The sequence below is a fragment of the Seriola lalandi genome, unplaced genomic scaffold (genome assembly GCF_002814215.2).
Source record: "Seriola lalandi dorsalis isolate HSWRI2012SDOR001 ecotype SW California unplaced genomic scaffold, Sedor1 jcf7180002052119, whole genome shotgun sequence".
Taxonomy (NCBI): domain Eukaryota; kingdom Metazoa; phylum Chordata; class Actinopteri; order Carangiformes; family Carangidae; genus Seriola; species Seriola lalandi.
The window spans coordinates 46,968-68,300 of record NW_019522672.1 but is presented as its reverse complement, the minus strand read 5'-3'; the positions used below and the strand labels follow the sequence as shown (position 1 = coordinate 68,300).

At 45.1% G+C, this 21,333-nt stretch overlaps 2 protein-coding genes across 2 annotated transcripts in view; one reads left to right on the top strand and one right to left on the bottom strand.

Moving 5' to 3' along the window:
* The window catches only part of nr1h5 (nuclear receptor subfamily 1, group H, member 5), a 12,595-nt gene extending 1,386 nt beyond the window's left edge, over window positions 1-11,209 (top strand). Inside the window, exons 2-11 of the mRNA XM_023399768.2 lie at window positions 2,631-2,770; window positions 6,754-7,152; window positions 7,247-7,387; window positions 7,522-7,643; window positions 8,723-8,821; window positions 8,917-9,013; window positions 9,798-9,914; window positions 10,042-10,131; window positions 10,252-10,365; window positions 10,688-11,209. Coding sequence (XP_023255536.1) covers window positions 2,674-2,770; window positions 6,754-7,152; window positions 7,247-7,387; window positions 7,522-7,643; window positions 8,723-8,821; window positions 8,917-9,013; window positions 9,798-9,914; window positions 10,042-10,131; window positions 10,252-10,365; window positions 10,688-10,890 — 1,479 coding nt within the window. The 5' untranslated portion in view covers window positions 2,631-2,673 and the 3' untranslated portion in view covers window positions 10,891-11,209. The remainder of the gene's footprint in view (window positions 1-2,630; window positions 2,771-6,753; window positions 7,153-7,246; window positions 7,388-7,521; window positions 7,644-8,722; window positions 8,822-8,916; window positions 9,014-9,797; window positions 9,915-10,041; window positions 10,132-10,251; window positions 10,366-10,687) is intronic.
* Window positions 11,210-11,312: 103 nt separating this feature from the next.
* On the bottom strand, window positions 11,313-21,316 carry brpf3b (bromodomain and PHD finger containing, 3b; the record flags this gene model as incomplete). The annotated part of the gene is given in 13 exon segments (XM_087172179.1): window positions 11,313-12,671; window positions 13,706-13,860; window positions 14,079-14,173; window positions 14,465-14,553; window positions 14,641-14,722; window positions 15,588-15,678; window positions 15,680-16,191; window positions 16,886-17,176; window positions 17,743-18,055; window positions 18,631-18,759; window positions 19,239-19,370; window positions 19,536-19,692; window positions 19,818-21,316. Coding segments are annotated over 13 exon segments (3,729 nt in total), but the record flags the coding sequence as incomplete, so codon positions are not given.
* Between the last annotated feature and the right edge of the window lie 17 nt (window positions 21,317-21,333).

The following is a 21,333-nucleotide window of genomic DNA, read 5'->3' as shown; positions in this document are numbered from 1 at the left end:
CCCCCCTCCCATGTGTCCAGCAGTGTGACACCTCCAGATGATCCATGGCGACATTTGCACGCTCTCAGATATCGTCCCCATCGTTTAGCGTCACTGTGCCTGCTCTCTGCTCTCCTTCCATTCCTCAGAGGTCGGAGGCGGTCGGAGAGGAGCGGCTGACGGCTCGTTTTGTCACATATGTGAGGACGGGGTCACGAGACTCGCTGCTCTTTAACTGAGGAATAACAGTAGACAACAGTTGGTGCACGCCATCCCCAAAACCATCACTGATCTATCATGGCGGCGTTTGTTTGTGAGGCATTTTTACGCAGATGATGCTGCGCTGTTTAGTCAACACAAGAGATTCTTAAAGCTGTTCTACAATATTCATCAAATACAACGAATTTCTAAACTGATTTTGACTTGAACTCAGTTTGAAAAGCAGCAAGTTAAAAGTTCTGCCCCTGAAAAATACACAGTGAGATAGTTCTGAGACAGTTTCACTGCAAGTTCACTTAATTTAGGAACCTTAGTGAGTGTATATAAAATCAGTGGCAGTTCAGTCAGTCCACCATTTTGAGCTAGAGTGAAATACCTCAACAACTATCAGACGGATCGGCACAAGTCCAGTGACTTTGTTGCCACCAGAAGTTTGACATTTGTGGGTTTTAGATAAATTGTTTCAACTAACACATGTTCATGTTCCCCACAGGATGAACTGTGATCATTCTTCTTCTAGTGCCATCATCAGACCAAATACTTTTTGTCTGGTTACAGGGATGTGCTAACATTTAGCTCAAAGCACCACAGTGCAGCTCGTATGGGTGCAGGTTCTTAATCCTGTTGTTTCATCACGTTTCAACAAGAACAAATTTTTCTTCTCCATTCTAGTCAATTCAATTATTTTCTAGACAGTTTGTGTAAGAGTGAGTGGGCTTCAAATTCTGACCAGGATACACCTTCCATCCTTAGACCGTCAAAAGGTAAAACTGTACAACAACAACAACAACAACAACAACAACAACAACAACAGAAAGCCTTAAAATAATACTTTTTTTCACCATGTAACAATTCATCCGTGTTTATGACACTTGGATTTCATGCTCCTTAATAATTAATTCAGTTTTTTTTTATATGTAATATTTTTTATTGAGTTTTGTTTTCTTTAGTTTGATTTCACCCACTCTGTGTTTAAAGTTAAGAAATCTCTTAAAATTTGAGTATTTGAACATGTGGCGTTCTCAACCTTGCAAATTTCAGTTGTTTCTATATTAGAACAAAAGTTACTGCAGGTTTTTGACGTGTAGGACACATTTATTTGTGTATTTGTTTTCTTTAAGTTTGTACTTTTCCCTGAACTACAGCTCATCTTGAGGCAGTGTCGTCCAGTGAACTGTGGCCACACTTGTACCAATTTACCCTTTGGACGCAATCTTCAAAAGAAAGACACCGTGTAGCGTTTGTCATCGTGATCGATCGTGTGATCGCTCCACTGAAGGCTACGGCTTCGGTGACCATGACTGGCTCTTCCCTCGCCCCTCCGCCACCCGCCGCTCAGCCCTGGTTCCCATAATGAGCCAGTGAAAGCGATGATATGTGGGTGGGAGGGTGCAGTTAATCCTCAGTGAGCATGCTGCGTGTCAAACAGCTCAGCTCGGAGATGTACAGGCCAGCGCTGAGGTCACTCCTCTGTCTCCTCCGGGCGGTTCAGGGCCTCCACTCCTTTCGCTCTTTGCCCGGCCTGGTTAACTGTCTGTGGGGGAGGCCGAGGTCCCCGGGCCCCTTAAATCTAACCACTGTCCAATATTAACTGCAGCACAAACAGAACAGCGGTAAACAAAAGACAGAGTAAACACACTCCCGAAGCTTCGAGGACAAACATGGATGTGCACACACACACACAAACACACACACACACACACACACACACACACACACACACACACACACACACACATTAAGTGCAGCATTCAGTCCACGAAATGCTCGTGAAAAAAATAAACTTTTTTTTAACATTTCATTTAATGAGATTTTTTTGGTGCAACATCATCAGATTAAATAGAGAATATGTCTCATCGCCCAGACCAGCTGTTGCACTCTGGGATACATCCATCCAGTCCAAATCTCAACACACGAACGCACACACACATGCATGCGCACGCACACACACACACACACACACACACACACACACACACACACACACACACACACACACACCATGAGTGTCGAGTGTGTCCCTCACTCTGCCCATGAGGGATAAAGTCTCCGTCTTTCCCTCTGTCCATCCACCCTCTGTCTTCTGATCTGTGAAGTCCCCGCCAGGTCCAGCTGTTTGGACCAGAGTCCCATCCCTGTCCTTCCTGGGTGTCCCTGCTTTCCCTTTCGCCCCCCCCCCCCTCGGGGGACGGTTAAGACCTCCTCCAGCACATCATCCACCAAAGACCAAGAGAGCCTCAGCTGCGCTCTTCCTCTCTGCTGCTTTTTTAAAAATAGGCTGGGATATCAGCCTGGACAGCTAAGAGACCTGGACGCATCTTGGGGATTGAGGAATGTCTCCGCACTTCCCAGATCCTTCATATCTGTGTGAATCCTCTGAGTAATTGTCTGTGTGTGTGTGTGTTTATTTCTTTGCATGTGTGTGTGTGAAGATAGATCCTGTATTACTAGCTGAGGAGAGGATCTTCTGTCCAGATGAGAGAGTGGACCGAGTTGGAGATGAGCTTTTCAGCAGGGGGGTTTCTCTCCGCCTCGGATGGTTACTGCTCCACCGAGCAGCTCCAGTACTACGGTGAGTCTTCTCTCTCCTAAACATTTGAATTCTGACAGTAATAGATAAAACAGTGAGGATGGACTGATGAGAGAGCTGAAGATGCTCTTGGTCACTGAACTGTCGGTGTGCGAGACCAAAACAATTAAACCACTGGTTAAATTTAAGTGCATGAGAGACTGGATATTCAGACGTGAGTGTTCGCGTCTTGTGTGATTTGAATATTATTTGCAAAGCACTTTTCAGCATTAACGGTCAGTGGTGCACGAATTCAAATGATGCAGTTAGATATTTCTTACCTGGTATAGAAAGGAGACCAGGAGCAAAGAGAGCTGGTGTCATTTGATTTTCTGCTGTTGTAAACAAACCACATTTTCTCATTTACGTCATTTAGCTTTGGTTGAATCTGACCACTTTTTGAAGATATTCACTGATAAGATTCCCAATACAATGAATGAAGTTAATTTAATTTTAAAAAATTAGAATGACATCTATAAAATTCAGAAGCAGTAATTCAGTAAGTCAGTTTTCCTGTTCATTCTGAATAATCCACAGTTTCTTTAGTAGAAATTAAAACTGTTGACAGTTTTTACCTGAGCAAATAAAAACAGAACCATCAGCGCACTGGTCTGAAACCACCAGGGTTTCTTTTTAAATAAAAAGAGAAAGTCACTGCTGTGACCTCAGTCCGAACTGAATCACTCCTATCCATGTTTCTGATCACTATTATTGACCTTTGTTAGTGACGTGCTGCACTTTCTTCTTCTTCTTTCAACATGTGTCAGCTGATTTAACTCCTGACAGAAGAGCTGCGGCTTCATGTGCTCTGGTGCGACCAATAGCGTATGGTGGCTAATGTTAGCTTACTTTAGCAAACTTTAGGTAGATATTGCTGTGAAATACACATGACTGAGTCGAGTTTGTGACTCTTTTGTACTGCTCTACGTCTACTGTAACATTTGTAAATTATTCCATGATTGTTGCTTTAAGCGAGGGGCTCAATTACACATTAAACTGTTACACATCATCTCATTGGCTCTCACAGTTGATGGATAAATGCCGAGCATTTATTCATGAGGATGAGATGGAGGAAGTAGTTGTTGAGGAGCTCCAGCCGCTCGCTGCGTTCACAGCACACAGGGAGGCTGAGCGTGCATCGGAGGATCTATTTATACTGATGTGTATCATCAACAAATTCCCCCTGTTGTCTCCCCTCTAGCCCTAAGGAGAAGGGGGGGTGGGGGGTGGATGGATGGGCCGCTATGGGGGGTAGTTTGCTGGTGTTGTTTTGCTCCCTAGCGTGCGTGGGATGGAAAGGAGGCTGAGGAGTGTTTAGACAGCGTTCAAATGGTTTACAAACAGCACGAACCACAGCTCTGTCACACGCCGAGAAAGCAAGGACCCCCCACCCCCCACCCCAGAACCATCGCCGTCACAGTCTGGTAAAGACAGGAAACATCTGGAGAGAGAATGAAAGAAGAGAGAAGACAAAAGGAGGGATACTAAGTGCCCTTTAAACTGATGGTTCTGTTGACTCACACACTCGCTTCATCAGAGCAGAGTGTCGATCCACTAAAAATCTAAACCCTCAAAAGTTCTTACACCGTGGGAACAAATCGATCAGTTCTATTTACTGTATCAGTCATCGGTGTTCAATCGGTAAAGACTGAAGGTTGATGGCTGATAAATCGCGACAGTGGCATCGCCTCAGACCTCGTGACTCTATGCAGGACACCTCAGCTCCACGCAGGATTAGAGTTCAGTTTACACTTTAATTTTCCCACGTTTCTGTCATCATAATAAAATAAAATAAATGTTGTCAGGATAAAGCGGTGAGAGTTGCCAGCGCGTTCCACATTCTTCTGGCTGCGTCTTGATAAAATGAGAGGGCACCTGAGTCCGATGGTTGAGGTGCGTGGCCACGACACTGCTGACCGTCTGATACAGGCAGAAACAAGCAGAGAAGATGTTGAAGGTGACGAGCAGGAGACGTGGGAAGTGTTTTTTTTTTTTGTTTGTTTGATTCATTTGTTTAGAAATCTGAGACGTGACGAACGGGAGAGGTTTAAGGATTGTGACTGGACCCGGAGCCTTTGGACCTGTGAGGCCCCCGGGCCGTTGCACAGTAGCCCCATTAAGTAATCCATCACTGGTCATCAGGGTTATCTCTGCTCGGGCTTTGTGACTTTTTAACAGAAAGCCTGGATTACACACTAGGGGTGAGGGGTGGGGGGGCATTTATCAGAAGGGGGGGGCCTAACCAAAAACTGAGTTGCATTATGGGAAGACTTGGTTCCAGTGGTTTTTGAATGAGGGACTAAAAGTCTGTGTGGACATGCATCGCCAGATCACTGACGTTCACCTTTAACAATGTGACAGAGCTACGGGACTCACACATTTTGCACGTAATACTATATAATTATCAGCTCTCATGTTTTACCATTAATACTTCCATCTGCGGCGGTCCCCAGACCCCCGACAGTTGGGTGGGCTCTCCTTTCACGCAGGACATAACAGATCCCACAGCAGTCCCAGTTGTGCCGGTCCAGCTGGTTCTTTACGGAGCGGCCAGTGGTCACATGTTTTCTCAGCAGAGATTTGGACTTGCAAAACACAAGCTGCTCACCCTCACTCAGAGATGTTTTCAAGTACCGTCGCAACACTGAGCGAACATTACGGACTGACTGAAGCGTCCAGAAAAGAGGATCAAAAAAAAAAAATCTTAAATGGCACTGGGAGTTGTCAGCTGCATCCTGTTTCAGCAGTCTGAACAAGTTCACAAGGTCTCACTCCAGTCTTTTATTGTATCCCCCAAGAGCTATAAAAGCAGTGAAGTCACACGAGTCACGTAAGACCCACATTCCTGTGACGCTCTTTGACTTGCAACAGCGTAACTGTGTCCCTTGAAACGTTCATTTACGTGTCTGTCACGTAAAAGCAATCGATCTCCGGCAACTTTTTAACTCGTGATGCTGATAACTTCACTTTCTTGGGAAGGATAAGCATCCTGTCACATTAAAAGGGTGATTCAGGTTTATTACAGCGTCATATAATCATCAAGTCACTCATATTATTCCTGGATATGTTGTACGTTATTTTAAACCAGGATGTCAGGGAGGGGTGAAACTCCTACCTTGTCTGCATTTGTTTTTATTGATGATGTAAATCTTTAAAAAAGATAGTTTCATTTTTAAAAAAGGCAAAGTAAGTTCCTGAAACAGTTTGGCACTGTAGTTTTTGGCGAACGTCACTCAAACAGAAGTAAAGAATGCGTTTACTGAGGAGTGTTTTCAGTGGATTAATACGGTTTTGCTCCAGTGACGGTCTTTATTGATTGACTCAATGAGATATACAGAATGTGCTAATGTTGTTACGATCAATTCATTATTGATTTAGTTTTTTTTAGGAGGTTTGTTGACAATAAGAAAAACAGAATATTATCAGCCTCATCATTTAGAGTGGTGATGGAAACAAAGACAGTTTGTTGGAATAGAGTCGAGCAACGCCTCTTGTTCTGCTGTCCAGGAAGTTCAGGTTCCCTTATCATGTATTTTTTTATAAACACCAGATCTAAATGTCTGAACATGTTTAGTTTGGTTTTGTGAAGGAACTCAGAATCAGATCACAAACCTGAACACAATGTAGAACTAGAATTTACCGCCTCACGGTTGTATCCCTCCGCCAACCAGCCAGGCTGCAGGAAATATGGTCACAGTCTCTCCTTCCTGAGCTACAGTGTTTAATCAGAACGTTATGATGTCACAGTGAAGTCGACCTTTGACCGTTGACCATTTGGATATAAAATATCATCACTTCATTTTATCCTTATAGATATTTGAGTGAAATTCACTAATTATTGTCATAATTAGTGAATGAATCTGTGAGTTATGGCCAAAAATGTGTTTTGTGAGGTCACAGTGACCTTTGACCTTTGTCCACCAAAATCTATTCAGTTCGTCCTTGAGTCCTAGTGAATGTTTGAGCTCCATTTTTTTCCATTTCAGACATGCTGGCCGACCCCCTGGGGTACCCCCTGCAGGACCCCGATCTCCAGCTGCTCCCTTACAGCCAACAACAGTACAGCCCCGGCAACATGCCCTTCACCCTCTACAGCCCTCCGCCTTCCTCCACCTCCTCACCGTCCTCCTCCTCTTCCTCCTCGCAGCTCTGCCACCCCCAGTACCTGTACAGCTCTCACTGCCTGGAGGCCCCCTGCGATCCCAGCCCCGAGCCCCACTGTGGAGGTCTGGTTCAGGGGCTCGGGGCGGTGGGACTGCCTCTGGGGCGGAGGTCGCGGGTGGGGTCGGGAGGGAAGGGCAGAGGTCAGGACGAGCTGTGCGTGGTGTGTGGAGATAAAGCATCAGGGTATCATTACAACGCTCTCACCTGCGAGGGATGTAAAGGTATCTCTCCCCCCTGCTGTGTCTCCTTTATTTATTCTTCTTTATTTACCTTTCCTTTCAACCTCACCCGGTTCTTCTCTTCCCGTCGCTGTAGGTTTTTTCAGGCGTAGCGTGACTAAAAACGCCGTGTATCACTGTAAGAGCGGAGGGGGCTGTGAGATGGACATGTACATGAGGAGGAAGTGCCAGGACTGCCGGCTGAGGAAGTGTCGCGCCGTGGGAATGCTGGCTGAGTGTAAGAGATATCGAATTAAACTACAGGAAATCAAACGTTTAACTTAATGTAATAAAAACCAGCAGATGAGTGAGAGTCACCAGTACCTCCTGAGACAATATACATTTGACTGAACATGTATATTCCTCCCGCAGGTCTTCTGACGGAGGTGCAGTGCCAATCCAAGAGACTGAGGAAAGGAGGGAAAGGCAGAGGACACGAGGAGGAGAACACAGACAGCCGGAGGGTCAGCTCGACCAGCAGACTACCTGGACAGGTGAGGAGGTGCAGCAGTATTCACATACACAAATGTAATATATATCACGAATGATGAAATACCCATAGTAACATTTATATTTCAAAATATCTTTATGATGAATTTTTATATGGTATAACATGTTGTGACCATATATGTTAATTATATGTTAAATTCATTTACACAAGTTTATTAAAACAACATACATATGAAATTTCTATATGTTTATGTATGTTTTACTCATTAATTTCTCATTAATTTTAAACATGTCTGTCCTCCTTCTGGGGAAGTGGTCTCAGACCCACTGAGACCCACTGTATATATATATGTATATATATATATATATATATATATATATATTGACAGGTTTTGGGATGGATATATATTTATGTACACATTTGTATGGGTGGGATATATATTTCAGTATATGAAATTATTCCAATTTCTAAAAGGTTTCATATATGATTTTTACATATGTGCTTTTATAATACATGTACATATATTTCATTTATGGAAATTCAATATATTGATAGATAGATAGATAGATAGATAGATAGATAGATAAATAGATAGATAGATAGATAGATAGATACTTGATTTATCCCCTAGGGGAAATTCATGTATATATAAAATATATGTACATATGCGATTATTATTATTTGTCCAATACAAAACTATTTGTGTTAAGTGCCAATTAGCATGTAAAAATGCTAAAAACAGATGATGAACACTGTAGACATTACTGACTGACTGAATAATATCTTTCACACAGATGGTTAATATTTTATATGACTCTGGATTAACAAGGATGTAAATCTGGAACTAGTCTGAGTGGCGGAGGGATACAACCACGAGGTGGTAATTCTAGTTTTTTTTAGATGGGGTCATTTTCTGGCTGGTTAATTGGATGGTTGTATAAGTTACTTGTTGGTTGCTGGTTTGATGATAAAACAAAGACAGGTGTAACACTCCCTCCCCCACAGGTGGTCAGATTCCGACAAGTCGACGTTTATCTCAGTCTTTATACCTTGTAGTTTTACCATAGGGGATATTATAATCCTTGTTTAATGCCGCCGTGTGTGAACCTCCGTCTTCACCAGGCTGTGTCAGCCAGTTTAACCCGAGAACAGAAGTACATCGTGGACCGGATGGTGGACGCTCATCGACTGTACCGAGCACAGAACGGCAGCCACGGCAGGGTAGGTCCCCGCGTGTCAAACATCACCCGATCTCCCCAGAGACACATTCACACGTTTCATGCCGTCCTCACGATGTCTGGTGTGTTTGTGCTCAGCTGCTGGAGTGGCCGTACGCGGAGGAAGGGGAGGTCCTGTCTGGTCTTGTGTCACCACACCTGCAAAGGCTGCTGCAGTTTGCCAGGACAGTGCCAGGTAAAATGGACAGGAACATGTGACTATGATGATACTGTGACCCAAAGACTTTGACTTGGTTTCATGACTTGAGACAGATGATTTGAATGGACTTGGCTTTTTATTATTATTAAATATTTGCATTTTTCTAGATATTGAGAGGTTACATTTTATTTTTAAATGTAATTGGATGATTTCTAGTAAGATGCACCTCAAACCTGAATTACAGGAGGAAAGAGACATAGACATATTCCACATAGAGATGATTCGCCCCCTCCTCCCCCATCACGCCACCAGGTTTGGTGCAGATCAGTTCAGGACTTTTTTTTTTTTTTTTTAAAGTATATTTTTTTGGGCTTTTATGCCTTTAATGGACAGCACATGGAGAGTGACAGGAAACGGGGAGGCAGAGAGAGGGGGAGTGACATGCAGCGAAAGGCCGTCCGATGCGGGATTCGAACCGGGGCCGACTGCAGCGAGGACTGTAGCCTCTACACATGGGGCGCCCCAGTTCAGGACTTTTTTACTGACAAATAAACAGACACAGGTGAAAACGGAGGTTAATAAAAAATAATAAGACTGATCATGATAATAGTAGCAGTGGGCGGCTGCAGACATGACACCTGATAATACCACATTCAAATAGGAAACACTTATGTGATGTTTTTTTTATTTGGTTTCTAAACAGACAAAAAAGTAACATTTGCTTGATTATGAGTAAAAAAAAACTAAATGGAGACATAGATAGAGAAATGCTGTATTATTGTTAGTTCAGAAGCAGTGAGCTGTCTTGTTCTGGTTGCAGGTTTTGAGCTCCTGGACTTCTCAGATCAAAGCTCTCTGTTGTCCATCTCTTCACTGGAGGTCATGTTTCTGCTCTCGGCTCAGCAGTTCTCCAACAACCCAGCGAGCCCCAGTCCAGGTGAATAAAACAGCAGGGGAGGAGACACACCGACGTCACAGAAAGCACACATCAATTCAGGAAATCTAGATTAATTACTTTTAATTAGGTCAGTCAGAACAAATCTTTTCTGTTTCCCTGTCGTCAGCCCTGCAGCTTTTCACCACGTCAACACACAACTGGCTGAGAAATGTAGAGTCAAAGGAAAACATCCACAGTAGCACGTTGGTCAGTTCAGGTGAGTCCAGAAACACACACACACACACACACACACACACACACACTCAGAAAATAACTGGAGTCTTTGAGATTCACACGAAAACGAATGAGGCATTTTCCCATTTGCTCGTGTGAACAGGAGGCAGCGAGGATCTCTTCGGGCCGGTGCTCAGCTTCTTCCACAGCATGAAAACGCTGCGGGTGACGGAGGCCGAGTACAGCCTGCTCACCGCCACAGCTCTGCTCTGCTCAGGTCAGACCGGGCGTACCGTACGTTTTCTCTCGTTGTCTGTGGGCGTTTGGTTTGAAATAATCCAATCAGCTGTTCAGCCAAGACATGCGAGTGCTCTATTGAACTGTAAATAATCAGTGTAAACCTATCTGCCACCATGTGAATGATTGACTCAGTATGTCTCAAAGGTCCTGACTGCAGACTCGATCAGGCGCTCTGCAGCAGGGGTTTGACAGCTGTGTTCAACCTCACTCACATAGTAGCTGTCTGGAAAATTCAATACGTCAATCAGTGTTTGGATATAAACAAGATTCATCTGTCACCCCCACTCCTCCCCCCGCAGACCGGGCGTCCCTGCAGGCAGCCAGCTGTGTTGAGAAAATGCAGGAGCTGATCCTGGACCTGCTGTCCAGGGTGTGTGGGGCCCAGGCCGGAGCTGCACGAGGGGGACCGCAGCGGTTCGGCCGCCTGCTAGGGAGACTGACGGAGCTCCGAACCCTCCGTCACAATTACCTCCTCCTGACGAGACAGCAGCCCGGACCCTGACGGAAGTGAGACGCACCACCACTGCCATCTCTGGGGAGTCGGATGGTTTTGAAGTATGAGCTGAGAAACATTTTGAAAGTGCAAAATTTTCACGATATTGATCTGACAGTGTTGGATCAACAGGCCTGACTTCCTGTTGCTGAAAAACTGACACACAAATCTTCAGTCATATTTAAATTTTAGCTCGTGGACTGCTGTAGTTTGTCTGAGCAAAGAAATGTTTATAGGTCTTTTTTATAACTGGTTGTTTATAGCCAACATGTACACGTACAGTACTTTTCACTATGCTGAACATTGTTAAAATAAAAAGGAGAATGCAGTCTGTGTGATAACTGGAGCTCATCAGTGGAAGGACAATTTGACGTCACAGTTTCACCAGAGAAATGAACTCAAAATAATAAATAAAAAACACGACACAAAGCTGCAGTTAAGTATCCCAAAAGGCTTTTAATAGAGCATTTATATCCCAAAATGAGGAAATACTGGTTCAGACAAAATATTTGGTGAGCAGGTAAAATATGCAGGTAGTACAAGCTTATAAAGGTGTATTTTTCCATTTGATAAAATGGGGCTCTTGACAATAAATAGAGTCTTCTGGCGGGGGTCAACAGTGAATGATGGTGATTGGTTCTGAGTCAAATCATCAACATCAAACCGAGCGTGAAATTTAATCTGTTAAAATGTTGGCTGCATGTTTGTTTTTTTTTTTTTAAACCTCACTCCATTTGTTTTAAATAAAATTTCATTCTCAACTTTAACCAATATAGCTTTATTTCTATAGTTCTGTCTTCCATAAATAAATTATTTCTCTCTGTATCAAAAAGAGAATTCAAATATAAAGAACAACGGCTCATTGTGTTGTATGCTCTGAATGTACACACACACACACACTCACACACACTCACACACAGCACAATGAAATTACATCAAAGACAACCTTAGTACACTGCAGCAAGTCAGGAATTATTTTATCTCCACAAATATACACAGCCTCGTTTTGCCCCGTGTGGGTTGATTGAAATACGCATTTTAAAACAGCAACATTAAATTAAATTGGGTTTGATAATACACATACATATGTACACAAAGTGTGCCTTTTTAATATACAAGTGTCTTTGTAAAAGAAAATTTAAAAATGTAAAAAGCTATTGTATAAAAGATGGCAGTGATCCATTCATTCATCTTCTGTGGTTCATAGAAATGTCAAATCTCTTTTCTGACAATTTGTTTCCTTGGCAGTAGCATTAAACAAAATAGAGGGGAATTCTTTTACGTTTGATCCAGACACACGGCTTCAACACATCCAGGTTGGAGTGAGCAGACAGCTCCATACAATCCTCACCGACCCCAGCTACAACTTCATCCACATCCTCAACGGCACGAAAGGCAGACACACCACAGCTCTGGGTGTCAGACACTAGTGGTTTGGTAACGAAACTACAGTCCTGGACTCTGTGCTGCCATGGCAACCTCTTCAGACCACAGCGCGAATACGAATTCACCCCGCAGCGGGACTCGCCCCCACCTGCTGCTTTAAGACCAAAGAGAAATACTTAAGTGGCCGGCCGTGGGTGCACACAGGGCTCACGCTCGCCCTCTACAGGTAGTTAGACGCCACGAAGCCTTGGCTGTGGCTGACTCGGCTCTGGTGGATCATGGCGCGGTCGTACGCCACCTGGACAGACTTGCGGATGCTGGACTTGCGGCCCTCCATTATGCGCAGCTTGTCCGCTGTGTCGTCTACACCCAGGGGTGTCACCTTCTCACGTGGGAGCCACTGCCTGCAACACCAGAGACACATGTCGACTATTAATCTGATGCTTACTTCCACTGCTTTACATTGTATAATTTTTCTATGCATTTTATGGCTTTGATGTTAACGTACATAACTACAATAATGATAATAAACTTTATTGATAGAGCACTTTTCATACAAGAGATGTAGCTCAAAGTGCTTTACAAAAAAAATGAATGCCGAATAGAAGGATGAAAATAGACAAGACAGTAAATGATAAAATATGTAAATAAAAATAAAAACAGTTTCTTGTGCTTAAAATTGTGTTGTTTTTCCTTAAAGTCTTAGTTAAGGTTTCCTTGAAATAAAGGTGGCCTTAAATCTTCTCCTTAAGGTTTCCTGAAAATGTAAAGTATTTAAGGTTTTCTCCTTATCTTAGCCTTATACTCAAGGAATCACTTAAAGTTAATTAAACCATTGCAAAAAAAAGCTTAAGGTGCCTGTGACTGTTTTCACTGCAACATGATGATGACTGAAGAAAATGAAGTGTGGGAGAAACTGATGGACGCCCTCAATGCCGCATTCCTTTAATGTTGCCAGCTTCCCAAAAGTGATAGCAGGTATCACAAGCTAATGCCAGCAAGCAAACGGTCTCCATGGAAACAGAAAGCAAACGGTCTCCATGGAAACAGCCGAGTTTAGACACTGCAGTAATCTCTTTTACGGCTGTAAAAAGATTCTGTGCAACACCCTCAGCTGAGGAGAAATCAAACCTTAAGTGTTAAACTTAAGTTGTTTTGTGCAACAGTAGAGGATGTAAGAGCTCATGAAGGCAATCTTCATCTGCAATGTAGCTTTATAAGCATATAATATAAACTATATACGTTTATTTATTCATGAAGAAGTCATGGTTTTTCAAATGAATTGGTACAATAACAACTTTCTTCTTCTTCTTCTTCTTTAGAGCTGCAGGTTGGCCTGGGAGTTATGATCCTCCGGGACCGGACGGTTCGACCAGCCGGTCAGCGACGGCGGGTCTGAGGAGCAGTTGTTTTCCAGTTAGTCACATTTGAAACTCACCACGTTCGCTTGTTGTCAAAGAAAAGCACCAGGTAGAGCCTCTCGTTGGTCTCCTCCTGTCTCTGCTCCCCCAGGCGGAGGACGTCTTTGGGTGGGACGGGGATGGGCACCCCGTTGTGCAGGAGGCCGTCCTCGGGCATCTCTGGGTCGATGATCTGGAACCAACACACAGTGAGTCCAGAGGGGGGGCCTCTGGTTTGTTCCTGGCACTGCACCCTCAAACAGTTGTAATTAAACACTAAGAAATCACTGAGATTATAAATTCTCAAAATATGGTTTGGTGGAAGCTGCCTATTTATAAAAAGCTACAGCACCTGTTGACAACCCAGGTTAGGTGGAGCGTCAGTAATACTAGATGAAATAAGGGAATTACCAGAGCAGGGTAGGAGGGATATCCTCGACATTTGGCCCAAACCAGATCGAGAGACTCCAGCTCCGTCTCATCCTCAGACGTTTGGCTGCCGTTCCCTGAAAGACCAGGAAAGCAAACACAAGTACAGTTTAAAAGCAGTGTTTTGATTGGCTGTGTGCAGAGAGCTTCTTCGTATGTGTGAACGGGTCATGAAGCACATATCAGGGGAACATTCATGAGACCAACAAATATAGAACTTAAATTTCTTCCTTTTGGTAAGTGATTTTTTTAAAACCTTGTGGACATAGAACATGACATTTGGAGCAGATTGATGTTTATGATGTAACACAAAAAAACCCATTTGATTTAAAAAAAAAAAAAAAAAAAAAAAAGAAAGAAAAACCTACCGGTGTAATCTGAGTCTCCATTCACTATCTCCATGAAGGGAACTTTGGAAAGAGCCGGTTTCCCGAGGCTCCGTTTGGGTGGCGAGCTGCTGTAAGACAACACAGTGTGATGTCAGCGTATTGTCAATCATGACTAAAACCAAACAAGCGATAACAGCAGACACATCATGTCTTACATCTCTTTGTGGAGGACCGGGCAAGGGCTGTACTCAGCATCAGAGCCGCCATCTTTGTGCTTGTTGAAGCCGTTGGTCAGTCCTGAAAGTAAATGAGAGGGAAACGTCAGAACAGCTGCTGCTGGAAAAACAAGAGCAGGAGGAAAAACCAGACAGAAAACAGAGAAGAGGATATATTTAGTTTTTTCTCAGTCACAATGAAAACAACAACACATGCAGTGCAGGGAGGAGAGAGAGAGAGAGAGAGAGAGAGAGAGAGAGAGAGAGAGAGAGAGAGAGAGAGAATCAAAGCACTGCACACAGCTCTACAGTGAGGAGATAGATATATTTTTTTAGTTGGTTATGAAACTGTGGCGGGCCTAATTAGACTGTGTCAGAGGACGTCAGTAGAGTGGGCGGTCCTTCAGTGTGGACCAGGACACATCTGTATTCACACTGCTGAAAGGATGTGGTCCAGATGGGATCTCAAATGTGCGTTTCATGTGCGTTCACACCTGAACTTAAGAGCTGACCACAGATCACCTGAGACGCATGTTAATACCAGGTCTAAACAGGGCCATCGATAATAAGGGTGGTGGTGCTCCAACATGCTCCTACTGCTGTGATCGAGTAGCTCGCTTTGTTTCCTCACATCACAAGAGAAAGAATACATGAAAGCTGATCAAACTAAACCTCGACATGTTTAAAATCAGTGTGAGCTTGTTAACCCGAGGAGAAAAACAGATGATGATGAAAACTGATGAAAAGACAAGTTGAGAAAGATGGGAAACTCAAACATCTGTAACTGCGCTCCAACAACTCGTACTTTCCTCCACTTATTTTTTTTTGTGTCACGTTATTTGTACCAAGACTCTTCAGACAATGGACTGGTGGCTAACATCAAATGCGAATTCAACAGATTACAAACTGATGAACTCTAATATCAGTAACCATGTAAAGCCGCTCACCACTTTCCAGTGTGTGGTTTGGTGTCCTCTCTAGCTCCCCGTCTGAGCACGTGTCTCGACTGGGGGTCCACTGTTCGTTGAGGGCAGGGGGGTCCTGGGCTTTTCTGTGGCGTCTTGGAAGGAGTGGACAAAGGTGTGGAGGATGGGGTGCTGGCTGTGGAGTTGGGTGCTGTGGGGGGGTTGCCTGCGTTCTCGTCCTGCAGCCCCTTTCCATTCATCAAAGGATTGTCTCTGTCTCTGAACAGCTTTGCTCCATTTTTTGCCTTTTTGAATAACACAGAGGTCCGTCGCCCGACTCCGCCGGTGGTGGGCCGCGGGGGGGTGCTGAGCTCTGGCAGACCGTTGGCCACCGCCTGCCCTTCACTGTGCAAACTGGGAGGTGGCGACGCCGGCCGCTCACGCATTTTAGTGCAATTAATGTTCTCTGTGGCGCCGTCTGAGACGTCGCTGTCCATCTTTAAGCGCTTGCAGGGCCAGCTGGGGGACTGGGGCTCCCCTGTGATTGGCCGCAGGGTGGGAGGCTCCAGAGGTGCGTCTCCCTGTCGCGGAGGAGGAGCCGGCCCTGTAGGTTCCAGTGTTGGCGGTGAAGTGGATTTGAGATCTTCTGGAAGATGAGAGGAGAAAAAATGAAATTCCATTTCACTCAGCACTTATTTGAAATGAATGTCCACTTAGTATGTAGTGTGATGTGGTGGTGTAGTATTCACACTGGAAAATGGTGTCACTTCGTAATGATTAACATTTCATTCTAACAGTCTAACCACAGTCCAAAGGGAGTTGAGGTTTTCTGCAGATATGGAGGACCTTGTCAAGACGAGTGAATAAATAACTTTGCTCTCACAACTGTACACCAGCAACATGGTAACATGGCAGCATTTCATGACGTTACTGACACAAATCACAGGTGCTCTGCCGCCCTCCTCTACGGTGACAAGACTGTTTGACTGGACTAGCCTGTAGTAAGTGGGATGATATGGCATGACTGTACGTGGCCAATGGAGAGTGGTGAGTCCATGACAGTGATGTATAGAAGAGGTGCAGACATAGAGTGCACTGGGAGAGAGGAGTTGTGAGGCAGCCATGGCTAACGAGACTCTGTGGGCCCCTACTTACTAGACTGGAGACAGTGGGGTGGTTGGGGTTGGTGCGTGGGGGGGACCCTGGCTCAATTACCTGAGGACAATGTTCCGTTAGCTCATGTTCACAACTGGTCTCATTGAAAAAAAGTGGCTTTTAAAAAAGGTACATGCATTGGCAATTTCATAACTGTTGAAACGTCAGTGCCTTTCATCACCCACCTTTGTCTGAAGACGAAAGGCCGTTATCCGCCTTGGCGTCTTTGTCCTCGTCTTCCTCGTCGTCCTCGTCCTCGTCCTCTTCCTTCAGGTGTCCGTTGTGGAGGCTGTGGCGGGAGTGTTGGCCCTGCCTGTAGCGGATGTTGTTGATCTCGCGACGGAGCAGGCGGATGCGTCGGGTTCGGGCGCCGCTGCATCGCATGGAGGAGACAAAGTCCAGCTTTTCCAGCAGCTCTTTCAGCTGCTCCTCCACGGTCATGTGAAGCCGGTTATCTGGATCCAGCACACTGTCAACTGCACACAACAGACAGGAGTTAGGCTAACAGAGCAGCTAGCATCCATGTTCCATGAAGTTCGACAAATATGAGTTTAATACTGATTTTTTTTCTGACAAATTTAAAAGAAAAGAGACTCCCAACATTGACTTTATCTTCAATATATACTGTATATAACCAGAATACTGGACATGGAAAAGGTGGTAGCACTTCAAAGTTTTACATAAAGACAAAATGGCACAACTGTCTACAGAGACAGTGTACTGTAGCAACCTTTACATCTCCATTACGAGGATGATTAAGCAGCAACCTATCAACAAATTAATCTAAGACACAAATACTTTGACTCAAAAATCACAGAATTTGTCTAAACTAACTAACTTGTCTAACTAAAATCACTTCTCAAAAATTATGATCCAGTAAAAGATGCAAGACCCACTTCTCTCCTGGCAACTTCCCAAATCTAATATCTCTAATATCTCTCTCACACACACACACACACACACACACACACACACACACACACACACTATCTAACATATTAAGGACAAGCGTGTGTCCTCAGGTGCCGCCACAGTGACTCACCATCCTCCCAGGTGCAGCTGTAAAAGTCTCTTTTCTGCGGTGACTCTGGGAGGTGCATGCCAGTGTCCAGGTCCAGGCCGGTGTTGGTGGCTTGTCGTTGTGCGTGGCGCAGTACGGCCCCGCCCAAGTCACGAAGACGCAGCGCTGCCCGGTGGAAGACGGTGTCCTTGCCGTTGTAGAGGAGGCAGTTGGACACCATAAGGTTGAAGTCGGCCTCCAGCTCAGCCACTGAGCGATAGGCGTGACTCTCCAACTTAACGCGTATGGTGGAAAAGTCCATGGGCTGGCTGATGAACTCCAGGTAATCTGGGACCTGAGCACAAGACATAACTCCTCATGTTAATCACAGGAATCGATGCATATTAGAAAATAAAAGACAAATTTGTTGAAGTGTAAAAAACTGGTGAGCAACGTAACACGAAGTGCCATTAATAAGTTGTATCATATAAGAAGGATATGCTCCATGTTTCATAAGTTTTGGTTTCAATCTGAAAATTATGACCAACTACTGACATGTGGAAAAAATTTGTTCAGGTTAACCCGTGTTTTGATTTTCTTGCTTGTGACTCACAGACCTCTGACAGCCTCATGTCCACTGTGTTATTTAGAACCGTTCGCCAACATGACAGGCAAGACGAGATTTCTCAGAAACACAGCTAAAATAATTGAGGCTGCTGGTGTGAACATAAACCATTAGGGTCTTTACATTATCAGAGTGTCCCATGTTTCTCAGTTAACCAAAAATGTGTGTGTGATTTAAAAAATATCTTAAAAAGGTGCAATGAAATATGAGGAAAAAACATGTCCAGAACCAGCGAGTCCTCCCACTCTGCCACTCTTTATAAACTGCGTGCGAGCATCTGGTGTCAGTGATGTAACATGTCTGACCTCCTTGATGTTGACAGGCTGTGCAAAGATCTGGGCTGTGTCCTTTTCCTGTAGTTGGTCCAGAGTGGAGCGGAGCAGCGCCAACATCGGGGTCAACTGCATCTCCAGGGCTGCCTGGTGAACCTTGACCTGCAGTTAAGACGATATGCACATGAAGTCAACATATGTGGACGCTGCATCCACGCTGGAAGCTCAACTGAAGAGAAGCAATGTGAAGTGTTATTTTTCGAGGGGCCGTGCAATGTTAACTAACCACAACAATGTTTTTTTTTTTTTTGTTTTTTTAAATATGACAACACAATAAGATTGAAAACATGTCCGAGGGACAATCAGAGTATCATCTGAAGTTCAACATCCACAGACAACTGGAGCATCCAACCATCTCAGCACTTCAGAGTACATTCAAGAAAACCCTTCAAGTGATCAAGTGATTTACATTTTTCTTCCAACCACACCTACCTGCTGTTTCCATGTAATTTAAAACTTTTACATTTCAGCCTTGAGATACTGTATTCGGTACAACGACCTTTATGCTTTTACAAAAAAAAAAGGGTAAATGGTGAATTGACAAGCCTGAATAGCAAATACATTTAGTCTCCATGCCACACCTGTTCTCGTTTGAGTTTCTCCCTCTTGCGGATGAGCTCCACCAGCAGCCTGGCTTTTTCAAGGTCGTGCCGAAGCTTCTGCCAATATCTCAGTGCCTCTCTTGCCGCAGAAACCTTCTCGTCCACCTCAGGCTACAATGTATAAGAAAACATTTTGAGCGTTAAATACTGTACCAGAAGTGTATCTGAAGGCAATCAGTTAACTTTGGTGAGACAGTGGCCTAATAAATAATGCTGAAAACATCACAAAAATGTAATCACTGGAGTGCCAAGGCTGCAGTTGTTTCCTGCCCTGACCTGTTCCGTATTCCTTTGGGATTGGATGTTAGAGTGCAAACGCCGAACCAGCGGCACGCCGTTCCTCGACTGACGCTTCAGTAACCAGAAGTTATGCAGCCTCTGCATGAACTGGTTTTTCCTCTGGAAGATGATTCCTTTGCAGATGATATTCAGCCTGTACAACAGAGGTAGATGCAGGTGGGTTGTATTGTCAACATGACTCATATCTGATGAAAACCACCTTGGTCATATTAAACTTTTAATGAACAACAACATAAAACAAAGAAAAGAAAATCTGACCTGCTCGTGGGGATCTGAGGTACTATCACTTGTGGTGAAGCAGTTTGTTGAGCTGTTGACTCGGCGCCCTTCTTCCCTTTCTTTTTATCCGTTTTGCCATCGTCATCAGATTTCCTGCCTTTTTTTGGTGTAGTCGGCCCCTCTGTGTAGGCACTCCGTCCTCTGCTAGCCCTCCCTCTGCTGCCCACCACTCTTCCTTCACTCTCCTCATCTGATGCGGTTTCTTGTCCCGGTGGTGAATGGGCCTCGCAGAACGCCGTCTTCTTAACGGAGAACATGGTCCCGTTGACGTTCGTCTCGCGCACTGGATCGATCTTCATAAAGAGGCCAGCGCGCTGAGCACATGTGACGTGAAACGCAGTGTAACAGTTGGCCTTGTGGCACTGAATAGATGCGCCGCGGCCCTTCTGCTTGCACAGGTAGCAGGTCAGTTTCCAGCGTGCTGTGGGAATGTTATTGACCCCTTCTACTGGTTCCAGAAACACTGTGTTGGCAAAGCAGACTTCAGGAATCCAGATGGCACAGACCACATGTGCCCAGCGGCCGTCACTTGTTTGTTTGAAGGCGCCGCCACGGTTTGGACATAGAACACAGTCAACAGGTTTCTGAGGGGACTGGAGGCAGCAGCGGCACAGCCACTGGCCCTCAGGGATATAGGGCACTCCATAACACTCCTGGTGCACAGCCAGGTTGCAGGAGTCACAGAAGAGGATGACGTTGCTGTTGAGGCACTCATCATCCAGGCACACGCAGCAGAAGGCATCATCGTCAACAGTGGTCTGAGAGGGCGCCCGGCTGCGGGCTTCCCGGTACGCTTCCTCCTCCAGTCGGTCCACCAGCAGCTCAAAGGTGTCCGGTGAGACAGCGGAGTAACCCTCTGACGTTCGTCCAGAGTTGACCATCTCCAGCCAGGCGGTGTCCTCTTCGTCCATGTCGTATTCTGCCTCACCTTCCTGCTCCTCAGCTGAACGTTCAATGTAGCGGTAATATGCTGTAGGCAGTGGAGGAGCCTCCACTGGCGTGAAGGTTTCTAGCACACGAAACTTAGGCTCAGGGAGGGTCATGTGATGATGGTGTGCTGTGTGTACCTTTTCAGGTGTTTGTAGCTGAGAATTGGGGCAGTGGTTCTTGGAAGGTGGCGGTGCCTTGATAGAGGAACATTTAGAGTCTTTCCTGCGGCCTCGGGGTGTGACTGGTTTGCGGGCTGTTTGGGCGCTGCTGGTGGGAGATGAGGACTGCTCACTGTTCTCCTTGTTGCTGTTACACTCACTAATGTCCTGAGCCATCATCTCATCTTCAGTAATGACCTCCAGGGGATCCAGAATAGAAATGCGGTGAAGCCTACCATCGAGTTCCACCTCCACCACCTTCTGGGCCTGGGCGTAGGTCAGGGTTTCTCTGCTTGGAGATGCTTTGAGGCTGTAAGGCGAGGGAGATCGCTGGCGGGCACCCCCACGCCCAGCAGCTGTCCCATTGGACTTTTTGACTTCACCCCCACCCCCACCCCCACCCCCAC